We start from the raw sequence: 13,517 nt of genomic DNA on the forward strand, positions 1-13,517 counted from the left end.
ATGTCGTCTAGATGCTCTTTTTCGACAGAAGCTTTGTCGACAGTATCTGTCGACAAAACTTCTGTCGACAAAACCCTGTAGTATAGACATACCCCTAGAGACTAAGCAAACATGTAGATGGCACCATGAGCTTTCATGGGCACAACCCACTTCTAACCTGGCTACCCCTCTGAAGCTTTTAGTCCTAGGGGAAAGAGACAAGGCACTGTGAATATGAAGATTAGGGGTTTGGAATGGGTCCCATATGAGGAGAGATTAAAGAGACAGAGACTTTTCAGCTTGGAAAAGAGGAGACTAAGAAAGATGATGGAGGTCTATAAAATCATGAGTGGTGGGGAGAAAGTGAATAAGGAAAAGTTATTTACTTGTTCCCGTAATATAAGAACAAGGGGCCACCAATTGAAACTAATGGGCAGCAGGTTTAAAACAAATAAAAGGAAGTTCTTCACACAGCGCATAGTCAATCTGTGGAACTCCTTGCCTGAGGAGGCAGTGAAGGCTAGGACTATGGCTGGGGGCCCCGATGTGCACAGGTACTCACACTATAGGGACTCTTTTATATTTACAAACCTTTTATTTATACATATAGTAAAGTTACACACATTAACTCAGCAAGGTGGACAGAGATAATACAGAAGATACATTTGGACACCCAGAGTTACCCCATCCCTTGAGCCCTGACACAACCACCTGAAATGTTAGCCATACTCTTCCTCATCACCATCACCTTCCTCATCTCCACCTGGGCATCCTTCTGGCACCTCCCAAGGTCTACATCTCTAGCAGGGATGCCACTTCTATAAGATGTTGCGCTGACATTGCGATGTCCAATGCATATTCAATAGGGTTTTCCCCGCCCCCTCCTTATCTGTATTTCCTCCCTTTATCAATACTAAGGGGTCCTGTTTCAATAGGTTAGTATATCTATGATTTCACCCCATTTTCATGTACATCCGTTCATTGCCATGGCACATTTGGGGGGGGGGGACTTCCAGAAGTTGGTGTCATGTTCTGCTGTCAGATGATGTCATATGCACAAAACTGCCCCTTACATCCTATTTCCAGTTCTCTGGTACTTATCTATGCCAAAGATCACAGGCCTCAAACCTCGCCTGAACTGCTAAAGGCAACAGGTTGGTACCAGATACAGACCTGTAGGTGCCTTGCATTGCTGCGGAATATAAGAAAGCAGAATATATTGCAAAGCAGTGACTATAATAGGGATAAGACGGACCCTGCATCCAATCAAAGCGCGGCTACGGTTCAATTGGCACACGCCGCGCATTCTACATACACACACGCAGTTTGCAAATCTCCCCTATCCCAGGAGACCGCTTGGTTAGGACGATCCTGCAGCCCACTGAGATGAAGAACCATTCCTGCGGCCCGTTCACTAGCCTCGGTTGCCCATTGCTGGGTCAGAATGTGACATACCATAACCCCTCGCCGGTGGCTGCACTAGCAGCTAACCCTTTACCTCTGGTGGTAGGAGCAATGCTGGGGGCCCTGCAGATGAACCAACGTTGGAGGTCGTCATTACAGATGCTCCAACATCCAGGACACATAAAACCAGACAGGGCAAACCACTGGCAATGGGCTTCTCACAAACAAGTCGTCGGGGACCCTGACGGCATCAGGGCACATGGTAGCTGGGTCCCAGCAAGAAAAGAAGAGTCCCAGGCTGGAAAAGCACAAGGAAACAAGCCCTCATTAGGTTCAGCAACATGGCCAGAGCAACTCTTTTTTCCATCTCTGATGCCTAAGAGCCGTCTGCTAAAAACTTTCCTTGGGTAACCTTAAACCGGGTGAGCCAGCCAAGCTGCAATTCTCCAGGCTAAATTGGGATTAAACCCCCAATAACGGAGTGATGAGCATTTGAAAAATGGAATGCTCCCAGACCCGGTAAAGCATTTCCTCAGAGGTTCCGGTTACAGGGCTATTTACGAGGCTGGAGAGCAACCTGGAGGCATGGGACTGATGTTATTTACGTGTCGCAGAGACGTGATCATGGCCCGCAGCTAACTGATGGGCGCTATTACTCCCCCCCTTGGAAGTGGAGGAGTGACTTGGGTGGGAGACGGAGCAGGGTGGGCAGTGGGACAAAGTTAAGAAAAACAGGCACGTTAACAGGAAAAGCGTCTTCGCACCGAGATCGGTTCGGCTGTGGGCTTGTCCCGGTGGAAGCCTCATTGCTTGGGGCTATTTATTGGTTCAAATGGTGACTCTGTGACAGTAGCGCCAATCCTCATCGAGATCCTATTTGTGGCAGGTCAAGACAGAGTCCTCATCCTGGACGGACAGCCTAAGTAGACAAGATAGACACGGGATGGAAAGGGGTGGGGGAGAAGGACACGAAATCTTGAAAACCAAAGCCTCTGGACTAGCAAAAGGACAGCAGGAAGCAATCCTGCCTGGGCCCTTCTGCTATCCGGCTCCCGCCGCAGCCTGGCCATGCCGGGGCTGGCGGTTGCCGGGCGTCTATTTGCAGCAGGCGAAGGTGCAGTATCTCTGGGATGCAAAGCTGACAGTGCCCCCAGAAGGAGGGGGTGGGTTGGCACACTGCAAGGGGGGAGTTGCCACTTGGGTGTGCAACAAAAGCCAGCCTTGGGGGAGGGGGGAAGCGGATGGGCTGGGCAGAAAACCCTGCAGCTTCCCTACCAAAGCTGCCCACAGAGCTGGCAGCAAGACAGCTGTTCGCCTGGGGGGTGGGGGGGGGGGGAATATCTCAGACCCAGAGCAAGCCCCTGCTGGGCTAGCGGCAGGGAGACTTACACACCTTGGCCGGTGGCGATGAGGGGGCATCTGTGCTATCAGGCCGCTTGGCACATGCCCTGGGACAGCCCCCTGCCCCTCCCCGCCTGCCTCACTCCTCCTGCGCGAGCGGGGCTGGAGATAAGGGCTGGCTCGGTGCAGCTGTGGCCCCTGCTTGGCCCGGCTCCCGGTCCAGCCCCCTCCTCCCTCCCACCTGACGTCAGCCCCTGGGCTTCTCCAAACCGAGCCTCGCCAGCCCCCTTCTCACTCGGCGCCTGCTGAACATGGCTCGGAGCGGGGCGGCGGCGAGCCTGGGGCTGGGCTGTTTTCTGCTCCTCTGGGGCGCCGCAGGTGAGCGGGGAGGGGGGCGCACAAAGGGCTGCGCCTCTCGCGGAGGGGGGGGGGAGATCGGACCCCCCGGCGGCTGCTGGAGGGGGAATTTCGGGGGGGGGGGGCGCGTGGCCGCAGCCCCCCGGACTCTGGTTTGCGGGGGGGGGGGGGGGCTGCTTGTTCCTAAGGCGCGGCGCCCCGAGGGGGGCTCAGAGGCTGCCTTGGGGGTCCCACCCCCGGTGTGGGGGGGTCCCGGTGCGGCGTGCGGGGAGGATGCTGCGCCCCGCGTGCTCGGCTCCGACTCTTTGTGCCCGGGACCCGGTGGGAAGGCGAGAGGGGGAGGGGGTGTCTGAGCCCGGCTCGGCTCGGGAGTTTGGCTCCGGGCTCGCGCGGAGGGCGATCCGAGCCCAGCCAGCCCCGTGCCCGCGGCGAGCTCCCCGGGCTCGGCCGCCCCAGCCCGGAGCTGCAGCCCAAAGTTCGGCGGCTGCTTCCTCGCGCCTCCCCTGGAGCGGTCAGGGCTGGGCGGGGCTGTGTGTTGGGGGAGGGGGTCCCTGACCCCTCCGCGCAGCAAGTGACTCCTACTTGCACCGCAGTTTTGCTCCAGGCTGGTCAGTTTCAATGGGGGGGGGCGATCTCCCCCAGCTTTCCCTTGCCCTCCCCAGTCTCTGGTCTGAGGGGCATGTGGGCAAAGCAGGGCTTGGGGCGGGGTGCAGCTCTTCCCAGCTTTGTGCTCCCCAGAAGGGGCGTCTGCAGATGGGTATGGGGAGCAGGTTTCAGTGGGGGTTGGGGGAATGTTTCCCCCCCCAAGCCGGGGCCAAAGGAGGGGTGGGGGTTGCAAATCACATTACTGTCTGAAAACTCCTGCCTGGCCTAAACTGGGGAGGGGGGCTGTGGTGGAGAAGTGGAAGGTGTGATTGGTAGTATTTGAATTAATCTGGTGCCACTCCTGATTCTTAATTTTTGCTGTAAATGTACAGGCTCAGGCTACACCAAGAGAAAACCCATATGAGTGGTTTTCAAAGGAATGTAAATTAAGCCAGCACACTTTTTATTGTGAAGACAAATCCTCAGTACTTAACATAGAGGCCCTTTTGGGTGGGTAGCCAAACATCTGGGGTTGTTCCAGTTAGAGAGAGACACCGGTGATAGAATCAGGGATTTTTGATTCAACTCTGTTTATTTGCAAAGACTGGACAAAGTCCTGTTTTCCTGAACACAGCAGCAATCCAACAGGAGAGAGTTCTAAGCCCTCACTCCATCCAGTTCTCTGCCCAAAAGCTCTGCCTCTTGGCTTGTCACAGAGCCACATTCCCAATGTTGCAAGGACTGTGTCCAGAGCAGTGGTACCCAACCTGTGGTCCGTGGTCCCCTGGTGGACCGTGACGGTACTGCGGGGGGGGGGGGGTCAGTGGAAAGTTTAAAAATAAGGATCGGGACCACCGCTTACTTTTTATTTTCCTCCCCCCAGGGAGCGGAGGTCTGTGAAATTTTAATAGATTGAAAAGGGGTCCGTATTCTCGAAAAGGTGGGGAACCACTGATCTAGAGCTTCCTAGCTGCCTTTTTTCCCAGCATTGTGGGTCCTTTCTGCCATTTCTTCCCTGGATACAAACTTTCACAAAACACTAACCCGCAAAATCCTTCTGCCCTTGGATGCCTTTGATTTGTGCAGTGACAGGACTGTGTTTGGGGTGGAGGCTTTGATTGTTTCAGTGAACTGGTCACATAAAGGAGCTTAATGGCTTCGCACAGCTCTCAGACAAAGGATGGTGGTGAAGCCCGATTTAGAGTACAGGCAGTCCCCGGGTTATGTACAAGATAGGGACTGTAGGTTTGTTCTTAAGTTGAATTTGTATGTAAGTCGGAACTGGTACATATTGTAGGGGAAACTCTAGCCAAACATTTCTCCAGAGCTCAGTTTTATTCTCCCACACCTCACTTCCCTCAGTCCTTTATTCTCAAGCTGAGGTGTCTGCTGAGAAAAGCCGCTGCGCGTCTCCCTGGTCTGCTGGGTGGGGGGGGGGGGGCGCTAGCTTCGCGTCTCCCTAGTTTGCTGGGGGGAAGCAGCTAGTGTGGGGTTGCCTCACCCCGTTTGTAAGTAGGGATCTGATGTAAGTCGGATCCATGTAACCCGGGGACTGCCTGTAATATTCTTGTCCATCTTCGCTGCTTTGCGCATGTGGTCAGTATCTCCCTTAGCCTCTGCTCTGCTGTGAACGGTTATAAACCGCCACTCAGAAATCTCGTTTCAAAGGCAACTCTTCTTGGTTACCTGCATTTCTTAGGAATGAACCCATTTACAAAAATTCCAGTTTTCGGCGTGCCTATTAAAGCATGCATTTCAAACTGCATCCACACAGCACGGCTGGCTCACAGCCACCTCTGGGGTGGGGCGGGGCAGCTGTACAGCACAAGAAGAAGCTTGGGTGGCAGAGAGGACAGCTGATCCCTGCTTGGCTACTCTTATGAAACAATGGGGTCTTAATGGCTGTGTAGACTAGACAAACCTCGTGCTCATTTCTGAGGGGCGTGTTTAGGAGACCACCCATCATGCTGCATTGCCTGGTGCCTGCTTCAGAAGGAGGGCTTGGTCAAAGAACCCAGGTGCTGCGTACTCAGGTTTCAGCAGTCAACTCCTCACCTCCAGCCATATGAACTCATCTCTTACCTGCCTAGTTTTCCTGTTAGGGTCCCCGACATGTCAGAAGTGGGGGGGAGGAAAGGGTGTGAAGCCGGTAATCTCTTCCCAACCAGAGAGAGACCCACTGGCTTAGGGCAGTCCGGGAATCCCTTTCATGAGACGGAGAAAAGAATTTGCAGGCTCTTCCCTTGCGGCAAACGGGGCTTTCCCCCCTGAAGCTGTGCTGTGAAATGCTTCCCAAGCTTTGGATTCCTGTCTGAATTCCGCTCCCCACCCCAGATCCCGCTCCGATAACGGGGAAGGGCCAGTCCTCCTTCCCAGCCTGCTGCTGGTGCCCGGGGGAGTCAGCAGATAGATGTTGCAAAGGAAGCGTGCCAGGGCTTGGCTGTTCTTTTGCCGTGGCCACCCAGACAACGAATCTGGGGGGGAAGGAAAACAGCGTCTTCGTTTATCTTTCTCTTGCTGCCGACCTCCTGTGTGTACACCTGCTGCCTGGAACTCCGGCCCCTGGGTAGACACAGGAGAATCTGCCCCCGCCCGGGCATTGAGGGGCATGTGCTGAGCCGTGCCGTCCCTGGGGCTGGCATTTTGGGGCTGTGCTGCAGGCAAGTGAGGCTTGGCCTGTCCCCTTCCCCGCCCCAGCAGACACACAGATCTCCTCTCCTTCTAGAAAGCCAAGCGCAGGCCTGTGGGATACCAGCCTTGCACCAAACCCTTACCATACACAGCATGGGCTGCCCAGACAGGGTTCCTGGGGTGGGGTGCAGAGCACCCAGATAATCTGCACCGGGGAGGGGGGGCTTGGAGCGGGAAGCAGTTGAGTCTAGGGATGGGGTGGGTGGGATGGAATCAGCTCCCCTGCTAACATTCATCCCCTTGTCTGGAGGATCTGGCAGGGTCTTTGCCCCTTTCCGGGGCTGGAGGCACCCAGCAAAGCGCTGAGAGTGAGAGCAGAAGCCAGGCCTGGCTGGCAGGAGCCGGCGAGCACTAACTCAGCCTTCCCGGGGAAGTTGCTTTTCCTCTCCGTGTACTTGCTGTCCCTCCCTGGAGCACAGGGGCTTTCTCCCCTTCCCAGAAGGGTGGCTCATGCCAGCCCAGTGCTCTGGGGGTGCAGCGTGCTAGCCATGCTCCAGCAATTATTTGCCCAGCCTGCAAAGCGAGAAACCCCGGCCGAAGCACTTCCGGTCTCTGTCTCACAGAACGGGGATGCTGCCTGAGCCAACCCGAGGGACATGGGGGGTAGCAGAGGTCAGGCGGCCGGAGCATGGCGAGTCTATATTGATTCCCATCCAGCACTGGTCAGGTCCACTGGGAGCTGGCCATCCTTTTCCCTTCTATGGAGTTTTCCCCAGAGCCAAGTGTTTCTCTTGGCCTTTCTCACTTGTTCTTTTTTTATCCTCTCTGCGTGCTGCTTTTTTTGTTTTGTTTTTTGTTTTGTTAGCCTGTGTATATTTGTGTATTTTTTCCCTTCCATTCACAGCTGCCTTCTCTCCCATCAGCCAGAGCCTCAGCAGTTCCCACTGGGCCTGCTGGCCCCATCCCCGGGTCAGTGCTCAGCGGAGAGCTGATCTCTGCCCCAGCTTGTGTGGGGGTATTTCATTCATCCAGCCCTCTCCCCGGGCTCCATAGAGACGATCGGTTGGCCATGCCTGTCCCACTCAGCCCGGCCAAGTTTACATCCCATCCTACTCCCAGGCGAGCCGAATGTGGATAATCAAGGCTCAGCCTCGTGAACCCGCCTTCTGACTCAGGGTTTCCCAGGCTGCGTTCTGCTCCCACGACCCCGGGTGAAACCCCGCTGCCAGCCCCCGAGCTGCCTCTCTGCACATCGCGGCTAGCCGGTCACCCCGAGCAGGGGACCGAGACCAGGCTGCGGAGCACTTCACCGGTTCAGAGCTGTTACCGCCGCAGTGGTGGGGGCGGAGTGTTCGGACGGGGCCTCGCCCGGGCCTTAACGGACAGCCCCCACTACGGGACGGAGCATTGCGCGTTGCAGCAGAGACAGAATTCTTCCTCCCCCAGTAGGGGGCGCCCTCTCAGGTCAGGGCTGCGGCATGTGCCTGGCGGGGTGCTGCTGGGAAGGTGGCCCAGCCATGCCCCGTGCAGCGGCTCATCTTACCCCTCGCACGGGATGTAGCTGCAGCGCCTGGGACGTCTCTCCAGGTCTGCAGACGGACGCGCCCCTGCCCTGGCGTGGCTAGTGGTCCCTGTGTGTGCATCCAGAGAACTAGATGCCGATCTAGAGGGCTGGCACTGGACTGGGGCGAGGGGGACTGGAACTCGCAGTAGGGGCGGAACGAATTGATCCAAGGGAGTGAGAGCGAGGACGCCGCTTTCCTCCTAACTCGCCGTGTCGGGCAAATCGCTCCCCCTCTCCTGCGCCTCCCTGGGCGCGACAGGGCGCAGCGATCCTGCCCCTCCTGGGGGAGAGGCCGGGCTGAGCCATGCGGCGCCTTCCAGACAGCTCTGACCAGCCGCACGAAAGGAGCAGCCCCTGCTTCACGGCAGCAGCAGGAGCACTTCGGAAAGCTCCGCTCCCACATCTGGCCACAGGCCCCCTGCTTTCCCTGGCCTGGCTCCCTGGGGAGGGAGTTTTTTGCATGACCCAGGTGCGGGGGCCCAACCAGGGTGCCGGGGCAGGGCTGGCGCCCATCAATCAGGGCTTTCGCCTGGCCTCTGGGAAGTGTTTTACGACTCCTGTTAAGTGCAGGGCTGGCTCCAGGCATGGGCTGGACCCCTGCCGGCCCACCTCAGCCCTGCCAGTGGGGGCTGGGCTCTGCAGGAGCCAGGGAGGGGGCGTTTTCTCCTCCTGAAGTGAAAAAGGCCGATCTTTGTTCGCACGCAGCGCTGGCTCCAGGCCGGATGCTCCAGAGCCAGCTTGGAAGGCGCAGGAGCGAACGGCGCGCTCGCAGTTGAAAGCCGTAAATCTTCAGGGCTCTCTTTGAAACCGTGCCAGGCAGCTGGGAGCGAGGGGGCTCGGGGTGCAAAGCGCTGGCTGGGTCCTCGCCCTCCCCCGAGGCTGGTGAGGACGTTTCGTGGGGCTCGTCTGCCTTTTGGCCAGGCTGGTTCTGGGAGTTTTGTGCAGGGAGGGGCTGGGTGCTCCCCCCGCTCCTGTCCTGCTCCCTATAGCCCCCCCAGCTGGAGGAGGCTAGGATGGGGTGGGACGCTCCCTGCAGGGCCCTCTGCTAGAAGAGGCTGATGCCAGAGTTGCTAGGCACCAGCTGCCCCGTGGCACCTCCTGGTGACTGGTCCCCTCTGGGCATGTCCCTCAGCATCCTCCGCGTGTCCCAGCGGGTGGCCACAGCCCTGCGAGATGCTGTCCCTTGGGGGCGCAGGGGGGGATCGTCTGACTGCAGGACTGGGGTGGAAACAAGGGGGCAGGGGGTGCTTAGGAGCGGCTGGGCAGCCGGGGGCAGGGTTCCTGTGCATGGGGTGGGGTGAGTGAGATCGGTACCTGGCTGCACAGAGGCCTCCAGGACATTCCTGATTCAGCCATGACTATCTGTGCTGCTCTGAGGGGGAGGCGCGGCCTGCCCTGGCTCCTGCCCTGGGCTGAGGGAGAACGGCGCGAGGCCAGCCCTGCGCTAGTCCTGCCTTGGCCCCTGCGCTGAGTCCCGGGTCACAGCCCAGACAAGCAGGCCTCGGGGGGGGGGGGGGGGGGGGGGGTCTGTCAGGGGAGCTCTGGGGTCCATTCAGCCCTTGGGCTCTCCCCTGAGTTGTGTGTTTGAGTCTTGGGCTCTGCCCGGGGCCTCCCCCACATTGTGGGCCACCGGCAGGGGTGTCTGAGGCGGGGACTCTCCCATTTCCCAGCCCTTTTCCATCCTGTGCCCCGCGCTTCCAAGCCCAGCCAACCGGGCTGAGCGCAGACGAAGCCAGGGCCCCCAGCCTGCCCATTCCACATCCCCCTCCTCGCTGAGCCTGGCCGCAAAAGCCAGGAGACCCCCGACTGCCCAGCTGAGTGACGGGGGCATCCCCAGCACCTCTCCAGCCTGCAGCGGTGGGGCTGTTAGACCCATAGATGGCTCCTCTCTGGCTGCTGGGGGTTTGGAACCGGGGACCCCTCCCCCTTGGTGGGCGTGAGGGGGGCGGCTGTGAGAAAGGTCTCTCTGTTCCTCAGGTCGCCCCGGCCATGCCCTCCGTCCCGCTCCTCAGCACTGCGCCCTCAATGCCGTCATTGTCCCGAGGCTCCCCCTCCAGTGCTCAGGGCCTCGGCCCTTCTCCTCTAAGTCTGCCCCACACAGCCCTGGGCCGCTCCCTCCACCCCACAGGAGGGATCAAAGCCGTGAGTCAGAGGGGCCCCTGAACAGCAGGGCGTGAGACTGCCAACCTGAGCCAGTGAGCTGCCCAGAGAAGAGGTGGGGAAATGGTGGGAGATTTCCCCCCCCCCCCACACACACACACATGCTCCTGAGTCCTGCCCCTGCCCACCATAACAACTCAGCTCAGCCCCTCACCGTGGTGCCCAGCCTCTCTCTGGGCAGCAGGCATGCGGACGTGCCGACGGCGGGGCGTGGCCCGTGTGCCCGGGTGCTCACAAAAGGGACGTTCTTCGGCTCGTGGCGGGCGGCAGACGCTGGGCATTCTTGGGCTCTGAGCTCACGGCACGGGCTGGGCTCCTCATCCCTGCCGGAGGCTGGGGGCCGGGGCAGCTGGCTCGTTCTCTCTGAGCCTCTGGCCAGCAGCAGCTGGGCCTGCTCCTTCCCGCTTCCCCGCCAGCGTCCTCCGTGCCCGCGCTGTAGTGCCCACAGCCCGTCTCTGCCCCACAGGTCCAGAGCCACCTCTCCTCGTTGGGGTCATGCAGCTGGCAGGGCGGGAGTCTCCCCGAGGCTGCCCCCCAAGCTGCAACATGGGGGCCTTGGTCCATCGCCCGCGGTCCGGAGGGGCAGGCCCGCAGGCAGCAGGGGAAAAGGCTGTTCTTCTGCAGAGAGCAGCTCTGCCCCGGGCTCTGTGGCCTGGTCATTCTCTGAGGCTTCCTCTGCCGCTCGTTAATGATTCCCTTCATTTCCTGCTAACCTCGGCTCATTCCCTGCCTAATGGGCACTCAGCGCTCCGGCTGCATTGCTGCCCACAGCCCCATTTCTATGCCTGGGGGGCTTGAGCAGGGCAGGGAAGAGGGGGAGCCCCAGGACCGTAGTCGTCTGCCCCCAATTTCCCTCGTTCTGCTCTCACAGCCTGTCCCCCTTCCCAGCCCCCCGGTCTCCTGGGCTGCTCTGAAACCCACTCTGCTAGCCTTCCCCACAGCCCATTCAAGCCCTGTCCCAGCACCCCCTGTCTCCCAAAATCCCTGTGCTCTGGGGGCTGCCTGGGACCCTTCTCCAGACTGTGGGGGCAGGGGATCGGCAGGGAGTTATCTCTCCCTTCTCCTGGGTTTGGGTTGCCTCGGGCTACCTGGAAGGAGATACAGTTTCCACTCTGGGCTGCTGCTGGGTCAGGAGCAAGCAAGTGGCCGCTTTCTGGCAGTTGTGTGGTGGCCACGTATGTAGCAAGTGTGGTGGGTCTCAGCTCAGGTTCGAGCGGGCGGCTGTGGACAAACAGGCAGCGTGACCGGTCTCTAGGCCCGAGAGGCTGGCCTGGGCCGGTGAGATGGTCTCCTTGGGAACCGTGCAGCCAGCAGGGTTAATGCTGGGCTGTGGGGGAGTGAGCCAGGAAGGGCTGCCAGGTGTTAGCTGGTGCCGGGGAGGGCTGGTGCTTGGGGCAGCCGTGGAGTGTTTGCTGAGCAAACTTCTCTGTTTGCCTGAGCGGGGCTCGAGGGCTCTGGTTTAGCAGCATGGGTGCCCCAGATGCAGCACAGCTGGGGTGTGTGAGGGTGTGTGTATGGCCACAATGGCTCATTCGGGCTCCGTGGGAGATGGGGGTCCCTGACGAGCAGGTTGTCCCCCAATCTGGGCAGGATCGCTCCCCACACCTCCCCCTTGCTGAGCTGCCTCAAGGCACAGAGCCTCCTCCTCTTCCCTCGCGAGCAGGAGAGATCATCTTCCTCCTGTCCCTTCCTGCAGTCCCGCTCCCGTCTGGTGTGCTTGCCCGGCGGCTGGCTGCCTCCCTTGCCCTCCGGGGCTCAGCTGGCCCATGGGGGCCAAATCCGGCCCTGCTGTCAGACCCATTGAGGTCCCTGTCTGTGCCGTGGAACAGCTGGGCTGGGGTTCCGTCCCAGGGCCCCTCACGCTGGCCTGAGCCACCTTGTTTACAGGCGGGGTTTGTTTACCGTCCCTGTGCCCGTCAGTGCGGGAAGCATCTCTGCTTCCCAGCTCCTGCCAGCCCCGGGTCGATAAGCTATTACATTTTCCCCAGCACGCTGGAGTCCGGCCAGCCGCTCCATTACCACTGTGAGGCCGGGAACACATGAGCTGTGGAGCCCAGCCCCCGCCCCGTCACCTTGCCAGTATCCCTCGGCCCCCCACTCCCGGGTGCCATCCTGCAAGGTGCAGGCCGGTTTCGCAGCAGTGCCAAGCGGCCGGAACCATCAGGCCTGGCCCAGTTTTACAAGATCTGAGGAACCTGGAGACTCTGGCTTGCCAAGGTCACACAGGGCTGGCTCTGGCAAGGCAGGGTGCAGGATCCCAGGGTAAGGGGGCTGGAGCAGCCCCCTTTATCCCCATCAGCGGTTCAGTCGCATTAATTTAGATGGATTCAATGGGCTAACGGTGTTAATACCCAGCATTAACCTGTGTAGGGTTTGGCATCCAGAGTTCAGCCTCCCAAAATGGCAAAGCCCCCATTAAACACAATCCAACGTCTCACTAAAGAGAAAGGAAAGAGAGAAATATGGTGGCCGCCTTGGAATAGAGGGTAGGGAGCGAGGCTTTGTTGTAACAACGGCCCTTGCTGAGATGGAGGGGTTAGAAGGACACCCCCCCACACACACACACACACATCTGACAGACCGAAAGGCAGCAATAACTAGTCATTGGGGGGCAGAGAGACGTTGGTTGGGCGGGATTGGAGCTGCTGTTCTTGCGGAAGCTGTTACAAGTCCAGCTGTGTTTGTCTCTCGTGGGGTTTGGGTCACAGCTGGAGCCGGCAGGGTGCTGTCTGACGCAGTCTAGGCACAGTGTCCCTCAGGGTTAGGACAGAAATGGTCCCAGGCCCCAAAGGATGATGGGTATGGCAGCCATGATGGAGAAGCTTGTACCGACAGCCTCCAGCCGTTGTCCTTTTCCACACAAGTCTCTTTATGGCCCCACCAAGGCAGTGATGGGTGGAATATCTCACCCCCTCAGTATCTGTCCGCCACTTCATGCCTGATGTAGGGCACAGAGTCCTCTGTTTCCACCACCCCTGATTTCAGCTCGCTCCGGGGGTTCTGTCGGGAGACGTTTGGACAGGTGTTTCCCTGCTGTTCTCTTCCTCCTGTGCTCTCAGCGCCCTCCCCCGGCTCCACTCTGGGCAGCTCAGCAGCGTCACAGGCCTCTGGCATGGGTCACAGAAGGACCAGACTCAGAGGGGAATATGGGGAGAGCCCAGGTGCCCAACACTGCTGTGAGTGTGGAGAAGGGGTGTTGATCCTTTCACCCTTGTCCTTCCAGGGTGGATTGGGGGCTTCCTGCTTTATTATGGGCTGAGGGCACATTGGCATGGGTTGCCCCCGGCTGCCTCTCCTTTGCCCCCATTTGTGTGGCAGCTGTAGGACGTCCAGGAGACGAAAGGCCCAGCCACACAACCTGGGCACAACGCCACACGCTGGACACCAGACCCAGTGGCCTCACTGGTTTTAGGTCATTAGAACGTAAGAATGGCCAGAATGAGCCGTCCCCGTGGACCATCCAGCCTAGCATCCTGTCTGCTGCCAGCTGCCAGTG

At 59.2% G+C, this 13,517-nt stretch overlaps 1 protein-coding gene and 1 long non-coding RNA gene across 9 annotated transcripts in view; one reads left to right on the top strand and one right to left on the bottom strand.

Moving 5' to 3' along the window:
* The window catches only part of LOC142820464 (uncharacterized), a 30,922-nt gene extending 28,006 nt beyond the window's left edge, over nucleotides 1-2,916 (bottom strand). For 3 of the 4 annotated variants that reach the window (XR_012897700.1, XR_012897698.1, XR_012897699.1), the window contains exons 1-3: nucleotides 2,777-2,916; nucleotides 2,148-2,302; nucleotides 1,478-1,681 (exon numbers count right to left, since the gene is read on the bottom strand). This is a non-coding gene — a long non-coding RNA (uncharacterized LOC142820464). Of the gene's footprint in view, nucleotides 1-98; nucleotides 1,682-2,147; nucleotides 2,303-2,776 lie in introns of those variants that run through there. The other variant, XR_012897697.1, reaches the window with a different exon arrangement.
* Nucleotides 2,917-2,969: 53 nt separating this feature from the next.
* Nucleotides 2,970-13,517, top strand: part of MCAM (melanoma cell adhesion molecule) — a 38,419-nt gene continuing 27,871 nt past the window's right edge. For 4 of the 5 annotated variants that reach the window (XM_075909360.1, XM_075909364.1, XM_075909361.1 and 1 more), the window contains exon 1: nucleotides 2,970-3,102. In XM_075909360.1, coding sequence (XP_075765475.1) covers nucleotides 3,036-3,102 — 67 coding nt within the window. In that variant the 5' untranslated portion in view covers nucleotides 2,970-3,035. The remainder of the gene's footprint in view (nucleotides 3,103-13,517) is intronic. The other variant, XM_075909362.1, reaches the window with a different exon arrangement.

Source organism: Pelodiscus sinensis, chromosome 26 (assembly GCF_049634645.1).
Source record: "Pelodiscus sinensis isolate JC-2024 chromosome 26, ASM4963464v1, whole genome shotgun sequence".
Lineage (NCBI taxonomy): Eukaryota > Metazoa > Chordata > Testudines > Trionychidae > Pelodiscus > Pelodiscus sinensis.